The 14018-nt window shown below is 39.5% G+C and overlaps 2 protein-coding genes across 6 annotated transcripts; one reads left to right on the plus strand and one right to left on the minus strand.

Annotated features, from left to right (window-relative positions):
* Positions 1 to 31: 31 nt before the first annotated feature.
* Positions 32 to 4476, minus strand: LOC121654190 (ras and Rab interactor 3-like). Of its 3 annotated transcripts, XM_042008207.1 has the most exons (7): positions 4310 to 4476; positions 3561 to 3775; positions 3301 to 3415; positions 2086 to 2158; positions 1841 to 1932; positions 729 to 1544; positions 32 to 623 (listed from the first exon to the last, which is right to left on the minus strand). In XM_042008207.1, the coding sequence occupies exons 2-7, from the start codon at positions 3762 to 3764 to the stop codon at positions 205 to 207; spliced, it is 1719 nt and encodes a 572-aa protein (XP_041864141.1). In that variant the 5' UTR covers positions 3765 to 3775; positions 4310 to 4476; the 3' UTR covers positions 32 to 204. The 3 variants fall into 3 exon arrangements, with proteins under 3 accessions (XP_041864141.1, XP_041864140.1, XP_041864139.1); XM_042008206.1 differs by having other exon boundaries at positions 35 to 1544; positions 4329 to 4476; XM_042008205.1 differs by having other exon boundaries at positions 36 to 1544.
* Positions 4477 to 4755: 279 nt separating this feature from the next.
* Positions 4756 to 14005, plus strand: rbm14a (RNA binding motif protein 14a). 3 transcript variants are annotated; one of them, XM_042008238.1, is made up of 9 exons: positions 4756 to 4844; positions 5476 to 5655; positions 5959 to 6143; positions 6429 to 6611; positions 6773 to 6882; positions 8931 to 9200; positions 9303 to 9529; positions 9848 to 10261; positions 13187 to 14005. In XM_042008238.1, exons 2-9 carry the CDS (start codon positions 5495 to 5497, stop codon positions 13188 to 13190), a joined length of 1554 nt encoding a protein of 517 aa, XP_041864172.1. In that variant the 5' UTR covers positions 4756 to 4844; positions 5476 to 5494; the 3' UTR covers positions 13191 to 14005. The 3 variants fall into 3 exon arrangements, with proteins under 3 accessions (XP_041864172.1, XP_041864170.1, XP_041864171.1); XM_042008236.1 differs by having other exon boundaries at positions 9848 to 14005; XM_042008237.1 differs by having other exon boundaries at positions 9303 to 9511; positions 9848 to 14005.
* The last annotated feature ends 13 nt before the right edge of the window (positions 14006 to 14018 follow it).

A 14018-nucleotide genomic window follows, 5' to 3' on the forward strand; every position in this document is an offset into this window, starting at 1 on the left:
TTTACTTGAATCCATGCGTGTTTGTCATTTGGTAGCCTCTCAAAGCTCAAAATTTGTAATTAACAAATGCATTGCATTATTTATTTTAAACTTGAATGCAAAGAAATTTAACTATAGTTTAATTTAGAAGAATGGACAAGTTAAAATCAGTTTTAAGTTTATTATCCCAATAAATGCCCCATTTCAAATTAAATTCATTTACAGTTAAAGGGTTGTACCATGAGCCTGTTTAAGGGGTAAATGAGGTGTCTCTGCTGCTTTAAGGTTAATGGCAGAGCTGCAGTTTTCCATTTCTTCTTGGAATGCAGCATTCATCTGTAAATCTTCATCATTTTCTTCTTTCATTTTTCTGTGCAAATTCTTTACCTCACCATCATCATCTTCATCCATGCTTGCTCGCTCTTCTAGTTTTTCCTGAAGTCCTGAAGAAGTAGCATGTGTACATCCTGCCTCTTCTGTTAGTGGAGAGGAGGGGGGAAAGGGTAGAGGGGAAGGAGATGGAGAAATACTGGGTGAGTTGCGTGGTGACAAGAATAAGGGAAGATTGGGGGATACAGATGGGGACTGATAAGGTGAGAGGGAGGGAGAAGCAGTGGGAGAGTTGTGAGGCAACAGGGATGGATGTGCTTTGGGCAAGAATAAGGGAAGATTGGGGGATACAGATGGGGACTGATAAGGTGAGAGGGAGGGAGAAGCAGTGGGAGAGTTGTGAGGCAACAGGGATGGATGTGCTTTGGGGAAAAGAGGGGGTGCCATGGGAAAAGTAGAGGGTGATTGGTAAGGAGAAAGCAAGGGATCATGGGAGAGGTTGATCATTGCAGAAGGCTTCATGTAGTCATTTTGAAGATGCTCCATTATTTCAGGTAACTCATTAGCTGCTTGTTCTTCAACTCCAGCTTTACTTTGGCTGATTTCAGTCTCTACTTGGCCCTGTTTTTGCAACTCTGGGTGGAAATGAGGACCTAATGAAGGCTGCACTTGGCCCTCACTCGGAGTGTCCTGCATCTGTTTCAGGGACTGAAGCTTGGTATCGTCTGCAGTTTGATGGGCTTGAGCTCCCTGAAATGGACCTTTAGTTGGTTGATCACCTCCCTGTCTCCCTTTCTGGGCTTTACATCTGCCTTTGGTTTTTGGCATAATAGGTGGAGGAGGCGGTGGAGCGAGTGGAGGTGACAGCAGAGTTGAGGTCTCAGTGGAAACCCGAATCTTGAGGCTGTGTTTGAACATTCGGCGTCTTGACAAGGTGTTCTGTGACTGCAAGAAAAGGGGGTTGATGAAACAGAGAGCACCTAAGCCTGAGCCACAATCTAGCTCTTTGGGGCTGCGTGTCGTTATTGGACAAAACTCATGGAACAAAGTTGGATTTAGGAAAGTGTCTGGTTTCAGTGCTTTGTTGATCTGTTTATTCGAATCAGGATGGGGCGCAGAATCAGCCTGAGCAGCAGAGTCTGTCTGTGGAGCAGCACCTGGTTTCTTTTCCTCATCTGTCCTTGGCTTTGGGGTCCCCCGTGGCCCACGGACATTTAGTTGGGAACTCCAGAATTCTATAAAGCAAAAAAGGTGATGATTGTTTAATTTCTTACTTTACTAGAATCAAAAGTTTCTGTGGGGACATTAGAATAAAAACCACTTCAAGTTTCCTTAAACCTATTGTTATCTAATTAATCAGTGGATCAAAGAAAAACAGACCTGAACACAATGTCCAAACAGATGGGAGGTAAATTTGCATTCATAGAATGTAAGTTACTGGTATATATGCAGTAAATTCCTTCCTTAAAGCCTGTTATATCTGAAGTTTAAGTAACAAAATCTGCTGCCAGGAAATGAGTAATTCACCAACCTATTCCCATATGTGAGATGGACTCGAGCTCCTTGTGCGATGTTGCCTTTGCGATGGCCTCAGGAAGCTCCAGGGGGAAAGGTAACACATCTCTGACAGAAATATACATCTTGTGAGGAATGTACCAACATATAAATAGAGCTAGACACCAGTTGAGGTAAATAAAGTTAAAAATTTGTTAACATAGTTGAACGTGAACAAATATGAAGAATCTAAACTGAAAACGTGGAGGACTTTTGTTTTACCTGCTGACACAGTAAAAAGAAATTAATCTTGGGAGATCTGGGAAGCTGATGGCTGATGTCTCCAGATTCAAAGCTGGTTTAAAAACAAGGAAATTTTAAAAGGAAATTAACAGTGTGAGCAAACTTCCTCTTAGGTTATGATCATCTGAGTGTTTTAACCCTTCAAACCATTACACATTAAAATGCATCTGCTTAGATCTGAAAGTCAAATGTTATCACCTGAATATACTATGCTTTACAATGATGGAACAGTCATAATAAGTGTAGTTCCATTTATTTTCTAAAAGGGTTTCCTGCATGCTACATGGTACAGAATTAAAACATTTTCAGGACAACTTAAATGACATTTGCAATGACACCAGGAAAATTGTCCTTTTGTTAAATGGGTGTTAATGGTATGTAATGTGTTTATTTAGTTAAATCTGTTGAAATAAAGAAAAGCATAACAAGGAATGTATTTTTAATAATTAGCTAAATTATTACAATCAGATAGCCCACATTGTTTTTTTTATCATCTCTGAACTAGGGGCTGTGTGGCCTCTGGTTGGAAAGCCACTTAACTGACCACAAGGGCATACAAAATTAGAAAATAATCTTACAGAGATGCAAATTAACCCCAAAGGAGATCCAAACTACCCCAAAGACAAACAAATTGCAACACACACACAAAACGTTTATATAAATTTACACAAAATAAGAATCCAAACTACCACAAAGAGATGCAAAATTATAACAAAGAGAAACTGCTTAATGATAAAGACATTACCACAAAATGACAAATAATGTTTATAAAGACAAGAAAAAAAACCAACAGAATGGTTTAAAGACCTGCATAATTACTACAGATGTTTATTACTTTTAGTATTTTATACCTTCATTCAGTTTAGAGTCAAAAATTAGGGAGTCATGTTTGTGCGGAATGAGGGAGCTGCTTTGTATGTGTGTTTACATGTGTGTTCGTGCAACTGTGTGCAAGTTTTTAATGAGTGTTTTTTTTATTGTTACATAATTCTATTGTGTGTAAAGGCTTGTTTTATTTTTAATATGCATTAACTAAAAATTGCTTGAATTTTTTTAATCATTTAAAGCACTTTGTGTTTCCTTCAGCATGAAAAATGTTTTATAAATAAAGTTTGATTTGATTTGATTTGATTATAAAAACGTACCAAACAAATATATATATATATATATGAGTGTTCAGGGTAATGCTCTTACTGGACTGTTCCTTCCTGATGCCAAATTGCTGAACAAAGGATGGTACAGTGTCATCTGCCACACGGACACAAAGAACATTCCTTTGGGATGTGCGGGACTTTCTCACCAGAAATGTCTGCAGAACAACATGGTTCATCATTAAGTGTAAGTGTGAGACTGTACATCATTTTCTATAAAAGTACAAAAGGTTAAACTCTTTATGAGGATGTGAATCATATGCACTTAATGAATAAAAAGTGTATTGTGTTTAAGGCTCAGACCCCTGGAGGTTCCCTCTGCAGAATGTGCAGTGCAGTGGCAGGGTTGATTGATAGCTGAAGCCAGACAGGAACTGTAAGCAAAAGACGGTCCAGTATGCTGATACTTCTTAAGGAGCCCTGTCCCCTTTGATGCCCCTGAAACTTGCGATCTAAGGGCTGGGTGGGTTCTGGGAAGTCATACAGAGGTTCCTCTTGCTGTGCCATTTAAACATAGCCTACATACAGAAAAAAATAATCACATGGTTATTACTTGCACCTCAAATCACCATGCAGTCATATAATAATACAAGGGTTTATAATTGTGCCTATGGTTCACAAGCAGGAGGATAAGTAAGACTGCTGCACATACAAAGACACACACCTGTGTAATAAATCTACTTGGATTTGAACAGCAAGCCCAGACTTGGTTAAGTGGAGCAGCTCAGACAGGGCTTAAATGAAATAGCAACCTTTAAGAGGTAAATTTTTTAATTTACTGACGCACCGACGCATAAGGTTAGATCTTTCAATAAAGGCAAAAGTCACAAATATATATATATATATATATATATATATTATTCTTAAATGACCACATATGCTGTATCTGACAACAGCTTAAATGTCAGCGTGTACATAGATCCGCAGCATGCATTCCTTTTTGTAAAACTTGAACATTTCCTTCTCAGAACATTTTGTAATTCTTCCTGCTCAAAAAGTACACAGCTGACATTCTATCCGCATGCTCTACGTGTTTCTCATTTGGTCTTTACCTGGTTCTGTGTTTAGTACCTTTTCACCCCGATTCTTATTTCTTTTTCTTTTCCTTTTTTAATCCCCTCGGATCCACATGGGACGCTCCGTGCTCTTCCTCCAACTTACAACTACAAAAATCAACTTCTCTTCCACCTCGGCCTGTCATGACGTGCGCTTACAGATCTACAATGTACTGGACTCCTCCTCCTCCTATACCACCTGGAAACAAACGTCATGGTAAATGTCAGGTGCCAAACTCACGTGTCTGTAGCAGTAGGGGTAATATACAACAACAGTAAAAAAAAAAAAAAAAAAAAAAAAAAAAAAAAATACAAAAACAGTTCATGTGTTTTAACAACCAAACTATATCTGCGCAGGATAAATGTTATACGTTAGGACCACCATGTAAGACTTTTTTTTTATTATGAACCCGTGGAGCTGTGACCAGATTCAGCACCTTTGGTGAAACAGCGCCCCCTAGGCTACAGCAGCACCGCAGGAAACCGGAGCCGGATGTGAGGTTTGAAATACATCAGCCCAGGACCGCGTTGGGTAAGCCGTCGGTGTTCTGTGTTGGCATAACTAAAGCTTCCCTAACTTAATATATACGATTAAATCCTACTAGGATTTCTTAATATATTTCATGATAGCTATTATCACTGAAACGGATTCAGTTTAAGGAAATGTTTGCAGCCACACTGATTAAACCGCTTCGTTAGCCGCGGCTAGCTAAGCTAACGCTACGTCGTTAATGTTACCGTTGAACAAAATGGCCAGGAGTTTTTAAGCTAACTCTAGGTCGTGTGAGTGTGTTTAAATCTAGTCGTACACAATATATTATATAAACATTATATTAGCCTTTTGTTTATCGTTCATAAATTTTACTGGGTCACAAACAGCTTTTAACTTTAATTAATCATTTTCACGCCGAAAGCTAATGGTTGTGTTAGCTTAGTTGGTAATACATAAGGACGCCTAACGGCTATACAGAAACGACATTTATAAATTAACACTTTAATTCGTCATTTTCGTTTGAAAAAAGGGAAACAAGATAACTAATGAGATTTTGCCATGAGTAGACATTTCTGTACAGACTTGATAACAGCTTGTTGACGATTCAACCAAACTGGGCTAAATGTTAGTTATACCCTGTTATTTATTTATTTATTTTTCTTTCTTTCAGATGCCTGGTTGATACAGAGATGAGCGGGGAAAATATAAAGTTGTTTGTTGGGAATCTTCCTATTGATGCAACTCAGGAAGAACTGAATAAGCTCTTTGCTCCATATGGAGAGATCAACACCTGCTCCTTGCTCAGACAGTATGCCTTCGTTACCCTGAAGGGAGAGGGGGCGGCAGACAGGTATGCAACTGTCCATTAGCATGATTTTCATGTATGGAGTTATACAGTGGTGCTGAAGCTAGTTTTTCCATGTATTTTAATCAGTGTCAAATCTTGCAAACCAAGAAATTTAACATGACATTAAGGTAACATGACTGTCTTGCATAGGTATTTTTTTTAAATGTCTTCAGAAGCAGCCATTACTTAAGCTCCTCCTAGGTACTATTTTAAGATCCAGTCAGGTTAATGAAATTCTATTTTCTTAAATCAGTCCCAAACAGTCGATCACAATGAAAATTATAATCTTTTTTCTTACTCCCACAGGGCCATACGGCATCTTGATGGCAAAGAGTACAGAGGCAGACCACTGGTGGTTGAGGAGTCGCGTGCACGCCCACCCAATTCCACTAAAGTGTTTGTCGGGAACCTTAGTGCAACATGTTCAGCAGATGATTTGCATGGGCTGTTCTCAACCTTTGGAAGAGTTTTAGACTGTGATAAAGTAAAAGGTAATGCACAAAACCTTTCAAACAAATAAATTCTACTTTGTGTGTGTGTGAATGAATGGGTATTCTTGGATGAAACACGCACGTGTATAGACTTGTAGGTTGTTATCAAATTAGTGTGTTTTTTTTTAGGAGCGTAGGTGCATCTAATCAGGAAGTTCTCTATAACACTAAAGTCATTTTGGACAAAAAAAAAGTCTGCTAAATGAGATGGAAATCATTAAATAATGATGCTTTATTTTGAATCCCATTTCTACAGCGCTTATCAATTTCTTATCTACTCTGCAGCCCGCTTATGCTCAAATGTTGGCTATGCGTTTGTACATATGGAGAGGAAGGAGGAGGCCATGGCAGCAATTGATGCACTCAATGGGACCATGTTCAAGGGTCGTCAGTTGGCTGTAGAGCTGTCCAAAGCCCAACCTTTGATCAACCAGCTTGTAACAGGAGGGAATTCAGCTACCCCTGGAGGTGCAGTAACAGTCGCTAAGATTGAAGAAACCCTTTTTTTTTTCTTTTACTTTAACTTTAACTTTGTTTTATTGTCAATAGAAAAAATGTGTACAATGTTTAACAGTGTATAATAAAATGCAACCACTTATACCAATGTTCTCTTCTACCCTGTATTGAAGGTGACAGAGAGGGTCTTCTTCCCCGACCACCTCCATCATTGGAGCATCATCAGAGTCAGGCAGCTGTACTAGCTGCAGCTGCAGCAGCAGCTGCTGGACTACCCATACAAGTAAGTTGAATTTCCACTAGAGTTGGGTCTGATCCAATGTCAGGCTCCGATATTGATGTGATTCATGGATGGGATATTGGGCTGAATTCCTCTATCCACCTGACTTTTGTGGTCCTGTGTTTACAAATTGTAAGTGCAGGTTTAAGCCAAACAAAATGTTGATAATCATTACAACTTGTGTGTGTAAACTATGAACCGCTAGTTATCTCCTTCTCGGCTGTTCTCTTGTTGCGTTAAAAAAACGCAACAAGAGGCAGTACTAGCGACAGAAAAGCCAATCAGCTGATCACGGACAGCAGTCATGATTCATAACAGGAGAGGGAAGTGGAGAGGAGGAGGCTGCCGCAGACACAGAGATGACCAGAACAGCGACGTTTGTGCAAAACTACTAAAGTTATTCTTTTAAAAAATGCGTGAAAAGGAAAAATTAGTTTTAAAACACCCTCATCTCTTACGGGCTTGACGCCCTCAAATCCGTGCATAGAGCCAGTCATCTTTGTCTATCTTGCCTGTAGACACCTCCATGTCTCGCCGTCGTATATGATGGATTGTGTGCATGCAATAAATGCGTTAAAAATTTTACTGCAGTTAATTACATAAATTAGTTACCACCATTAACATCAATGTTTTTTTTGACCGCCTATGTACTTGAAATTTGTGTATGGCCAAGGTTTCCAGGTTTAAAAATAGTCAATCAAGAAGGGAAGCGAAAATAGTGCGCAGCAGACATTGAGGTGTTCCAGCAGAGTGGCGGACTTGCAGCAGATGTGAAAACTGAAAGGGATTGGCCTACAGAAAAGTTGCTCATTCATCATCATGTCTCTGTCAATTTACATTTTTGGAAATGTCCGCTACCTAAAATGCTGTATCCTATGTGACAACGCAACTCACATGAAGAAAGTGACATGGCAGTCTTCAGCTTGGGTTGTTTTGCTTATACTCCACAGCTTATTGTGCATGATGGTCTTATTCCACAGTGCACAGTTAGCGATGCTTTCCCTAATGTATGTAAACCTGTGGAGCATTTTAAATATTTGCCGCAAGCGCAGTCCTGTTTGTAGAATCTTCAAACTGAACTAAAAATTGTTGCTAATCGGCTACATTAAAATGTTCCAGCCACATTTCACAGTAGTCCTCTTAGAAATGAATCCTCTGTGTTGAAACTGCAGACTACAATCTGTCTGCATCACTGTCAGACTATCTAGTGCTCCCTGATTACTCAGATACATCCTGGTTCTCTTTATAAATTTTTTTAATATTAAAAAAGCATTTGTTACTGGAAAATTATAACTATATTTTATTAAGATTATGAAGCAGTTACAGATATTGTCTTCTGTTTACGTTGGTTATTTAGGTTTTTTTAAAACATTTAAAATGAGATTAATGTACATCAGTTGCTCTGTCACTAACCAGCGATGTGTGGTTTAAAATCCACAGCCAGTTAAACCTTAAACAATAACAACAGCAATAATGTTCATGTAAACTGATTTGGTCTTAGAAAATATGGGTATCTGTGTTTTTATGTGCAATGAACAATTGACCCAGTAATTTCATATTTAACATGAAACTTTGTCGGTAGCAGGGCAGGGTTGTGCACGTAGCAGCGTCTGTGCCTTTGAATGGCAAATGTGATAATGTCTCAGCACATCAATAAGCTGTTGATTAAGTGTAGTAAGGAGACTGGTTCTCCCTTGCAGTTTAAAAAAAAGTCCTAGAGAAAACCCTGGTGTTACATTAACATACCGGACACATATTCAGCCAGTTTCGTGTACTATTGTCCAGTTGAATAACTTGTTCTTGGTCTTAGATTTTGTAAAACAAATTTCTAAATGCGACTTATGCTCCAGTGTGACTTATATTTATGTGTTTTTTTTTTGTGTTTTTCCCCTCTTCATAATGCATTTTATGACTGATGCGACTTATAGTCCAGAAAATATGGTTGTTTAACACGTATTTAGACTCTGTTTTAGTGAGATCTTTTGTGAGTTCATCCCAGATCATGTTTAGTATGATTAATTTTTTTCTTTTTATGTCACCTTTCCTTGAAGGTTCAGCAAAGTGTTCATAACTCATTTTACAATACAACATCGTTTGACCCCACCTACGCTGCTCTCAAAGGCATCACCAGTGCTAAAGGTGCAGATGGGGTCATATATGGTGCTCTTGCAAATCAAGTTTATGGAACTGTTGCTGACCAAGTTTACCAAGAATTGACCAATCACAATCCAAGCACTGAAGAGGTAGAGCCACAGCCTGTGCCAGATCCAACAGCAGTCTTTGAAGCAGCGAGGGCTAAGTTTTTTCAGGAAGGACAGAAGGTCTGTTAACACTGGCATGACAATAGTTTTTCTATGCATCTGTCTCTGTGTGTATATATTTTGGATGTATGCATTTAATTACTTGCATATTTTGAATTCAAGGTTCTGGCAGAGCAGCAGGCAGGGAGAAAGGCGGCAACATCATCGGAAAATGAACGGGACCGCAGCCCCATAAGAGGAAATCGAGCACCCCTCCTCCCTGACCCTGTCCCAGGTTCCTTTGCTCAGATACGACCCAAACGACGTGCCCTGCTGCCAACACCACCTGGAGCTCCAGAGGAATCCACGGCTGCTACTACAGCTCCTGAAGGGTCAGATCCTGTTGCTAGGTACACATAACATATTGTAGCATAGGACTGAGCTAGAGGATAAACTAGTTAATTTGACTTAACTCATTATACAATGACAAAACCAATATTAAATACACAGCTAAGTTGGTGTTAACTACATTTTTGAAAAACAAGAGAAAATAACCCAAACATTAGATGAACACTAAACATTATAAAATCAAACAAAAGTTAAAATGCATAAACCTAACCACTGTTTTATGTCAGACAAGAGTTTCAGGCTTATTTTGGTATTTATACTTTTATATCTTTCTTATATTTATACTCGCTCCCCTTGTTTTTTTTTTTTTGCTTCATTAGGTCGTACACAGAGTACTACCAGCAAATGCATCAATACCAACAGTATCAACAGTACCAGCAGCAGTACCAGTACCTCCAGTATGCCTACACCAATCCTCCACCACCACCTCCTCCTCCACCGGCCTCCACGCAGGCACAAGCCTCAACCACCGCTCCCGCACCCCCTGGGACATACACAGCACCCCCAACTTATGCTGCATCGGAAGCCTATGCTCCCCCAGGAACATATGACGCTTCTGGAAGTTATGACACCTCATCAGGAAACTACGACTCTTCATCTGGGAATTACGATGCATCTTCGGGAACCTACGACACCTCAGCAGCCTATGATACATCTGGAGGCTACGGGGCATCTGGAGCATATGATTCATCTGAAGCATACGCAGCAGCAGGAAACTACTCCACATCCACACCGTATGAGCAGACACCCGCACACGGGCAACCCACGCCCCAGCGTCATGATTACCCTTACCACACGCCAGAGCCCCCTTATCGATAGTCCCACAGCCCACACACTCCTTACACACTGCTGATGTGTGTGTGTGCACGAATGTGTATTTGGGTAAGGGACAGTTTTAAGAGGAAAATCAGAGAGGATGCAAGGTCATAATTCAAATATGCTTTAAAATCTAAGGCATTGGCCCATACCGCCATCTTGACTAAATAGTTTGCTAGTTATCTGAGACTTTGCTTGTAAGCAGAGTCTTTGGAAAAGTGGAGATAATTGCAGCAGATACAGTTGGAATTTTGTCCACATTTATGTTCTTTGTTAGACATCGTAGAGGTACTGCTCGTTCCATGTCGAATGTTGAAGCTTTAATGTTGCCTGGGGCAAAGTTAAGAGTCAGAGGCCAAGACTGAATCTCCCTAGAAAACCTCTGTAGTTTGGTGCTGGGTCAAGGCCTTTTATATACTCTACTTATCTTTTTTCAAATTGAAATGTACATTCAGTTTATTTAGACTTTAAATAATTTCAGGAAAGGCACACGATTAGAAATATGGCTATGAAAACAGCATATTCAAGCAGTTAACTTTTTTATATGGATGATCTGACTAATTAGACTAAGTTGCCTTTGAGGTATTTTGTAAAAGAAACAATCTCCGTCGTCATCCCTTTTTTTAACGCACAGCAATCATTTAGGATGTAGGCTGGTGTTAACTCTTCATTATTACAACAAATGTTTCTTGAATTTTGTTGAGACGAATTATTGTATGAAACATGGTGGGTTAAATGGCAGAAACGTCTCTGATTAATTCTGTTTTGGTCAGCAACACCAGTAACAACTGTACCCTCTAATAAGATTCTAAAACTGGCTCACAACTTTTCTGTAACTTGGGGGGAAAAATATCTGAGTAATTTATTGAGGGGCTATTGTAGTTATGAGTACCAGATAAGTATGCCTGTCCAAGGCCTTTTTAGAGTATGTAACAAGCCTTTAGAAAAATCCAGTACAGTACAGAGGCCTTGAAGTAGCAACCTGTCCATCTGAGTGCTGATTGATACATGCAGTACATGTGCTCGAAAGGAGAGAAACTGAACTGAAAAATAGGTTTGAGTGTTAAATCAAAGTGATTTTGTTTTTTACTGAAGAAGCGCCAGAAGGCACGTCTGACCAGGTAGCCTTATATACATATATGATTTTGTGCTCCTAGAATGGGGCATAAAATTAGTTGGGAGCTTAACTCTGGGGCTGAAGGTATAGTTTGTCACTCAGATTGTGAGGCAGTCCACATTACCCTGTAGCATATAATAAACGGCGTTTGGCCCACTAGCTTAAAAATTTCTTAATTCGACTTGTTTTCGGGATGAAAGAATGACTCATAGTAATGGTGTCCAGTTAAGTGGAAGGGTGTTTCCCTGCCTTTTTCTGTTGTGACTGTGTGTGTGTGTGTGTGTGTGATTAAGCATGTTGGCGGTTTAATCAATATGAGGGGAAGTAGTGTGAAAATCCAGAGCCCTTGTTTTCAGATTAAATTAAGTACCTGATTGGCTCTTCCCTTGAAGTGATTTTCTTATAATTTACTTTGCTTGTTTGTTGCTTAGCCTAGACTGTATCTGAAGGTCGGGCAAGACTAGGGTTGTTTATACGTCTAAAACATCAAAACAGACTGTTTAGGTCATTTTAAAGTCCAGTATTCTGTTGAATTGTTTCTAAAAACATTCTTTGAGAAAAACAAGTTGAATGCATCTATGTACCATTTATAATTTTAGGGCATCCCCAGTTGTTTGATAAGAGATATCTTTCGGTTGGTTTTGTACATATGTGAATTTTTATGAACAAGGAGTAAACTCGGCAAAAGACATGACCCGTAATAATTAAGCATTATCAATACTTAGATTTTCAATTTGTTTATCTCAATTTCTAAGTTCTTCTGTTTCTTTTTCTCCTTTGGGTAGTCTGTTGTCTTTTGAAACCTTGAGATCATTTCATACTAGGCAACCTTTCACTTTGGTACTTCTGTAAATATCTCAACCCTTATTTGAATCGGAGAAAGCAACGAGAGATGTCAGCCACCATTTAGTAAGAATATTGACTGTTAGAAGATGAAGTGATTGTATTTCTTAAACAGACTTGATGAAGTTGGACAGCTGAATTGTTCCAAACTTTGAAAAAGAGGCAGCCTCATTTGTATGCATAAAAAGAATTTGAATGGTTTTGGGCCATTGTGGTAGATGTATCAACTGAATCTGCCATTAAAAGTTAAATTCGACATCAATTATGATTTGAAATTAAGAAGAAGTTGTAGAAAGCAGTACAGAAGAAAATTCTTCCTGAGTGTAGGGGTGTGGTTCTGATGGTGAATATCATAGGGTTATTGACTGGGTGGGTATGCAGTGACGTTCTTGGTAGTGCAGGTGATATGAGTCGTTTTCGATTTCATAAAGGCCACTGATTCTTCTCAAGCAGCAGTAAGAAGGACTGATGACCTTTCTGTTTCTCTCATATGATCTCACCAAGGCACACCTCATTTTGACACATGCTTAGCGTTATTGGCTTTTTCAGTATTCATATTACAGTGAGACAACCATTCAACTCTAACATCTAGATGTGTTCTATCTTGGTTCATTTTTACTCATGCAAGGCAAACCACATGTGCAAATGATGCTAATGCATACCTGGTTTCACCTAAATCTTTAGACCTACAATAGTTGCTCTGATTGTACACATTACTCATCTTGTTTCTTATCGGGCATCTGATAGTGCTGTGTTAGGGTTCAGTGACACATAGCGACTCAACATTTCCACATTATTCCACCTTCTCCATTTGAACTGTTAGTTGCATGCCTTGTTGTTGCTGCTGCTCCAGCCACCTTCTTCCTCTTGCTGATTATTGCAGCTAGAGTGGGAGGGAGCCAAACTGAGCCCTTGCCCTGGACGTACGCCACACGCAGCTGTAGAGTGGGATGGGGAAAACAGCAGCGTTAGGCCTGAAACTGCTGTGGACGATGGGGTGTCCCCCCACTAAGGTAAACACTCAGACCACACACTCCTGCCCCTCCCCGAAACACGCGTACACACAAGCATACAAATGCAGTACAGAACCACCGTTGTCGGTACTTATTTCTCCTTACCTGTTTTCAGGGATTCTCATTTGTTAGGCTTTCAGATTTCTGGAAATCTATCTCCTGAATGGGAGATTACCTTTTTCTTGCTTTTGATGACCCTGCTTATTTTCCTGTATTTTTCTCCAAGCATAATCTGCTCATACATTCCTGCTCCCAACCTCACAAGTCGCATACAGTCTTTTTGAAGACGTCAATACCACCTTTAGTCTAAATCTGAAGGCTTTCTGCAGACATGTTAATGCAGCCTGTCACTGAAGAGTGCCAGGCAAACACATCCAGAACCGGATTTGGGACAATTAGGTAGGATGCGTTGTTTTAGATTTTGTTAATGCAACCCTGCAGCCACTTTGGGGTTAAGTGCCTTGCGGAAGAGCACATTGGTAAGCCCTCCATTTTACAGTTGAAAAACCTGGCACTGGATCGGTTGCTGGTTCAACGCTTGACTCCCCTTCTCCCAGAAAACGATTTTTGATGCCACATTCAACTTGTATGAATGACAATGAACACAAAAATTACCATGTTGTTTTAAATTACTTTTTGTCCTTTGTTCTTTGAACTGTTTAATTATCAATAAAGGAATTTGAACTGAACTCCACCTTCTCT

This window comes from Melanotaenia boesemani, chromosome 15 (assembly GCF_017639745.1).
Source record: "Melanotaenia boesemani isolate fMelBoe1 chromosome 15, fMelBoe1.pri, whole genome shotgun sequence".
NCBI lineage: Eukaryota > Metazoa > Chordata > Actinopteri > Atheriniformes > Melanotaeniidae > Melanotaenia > Melanotaenia boesemani.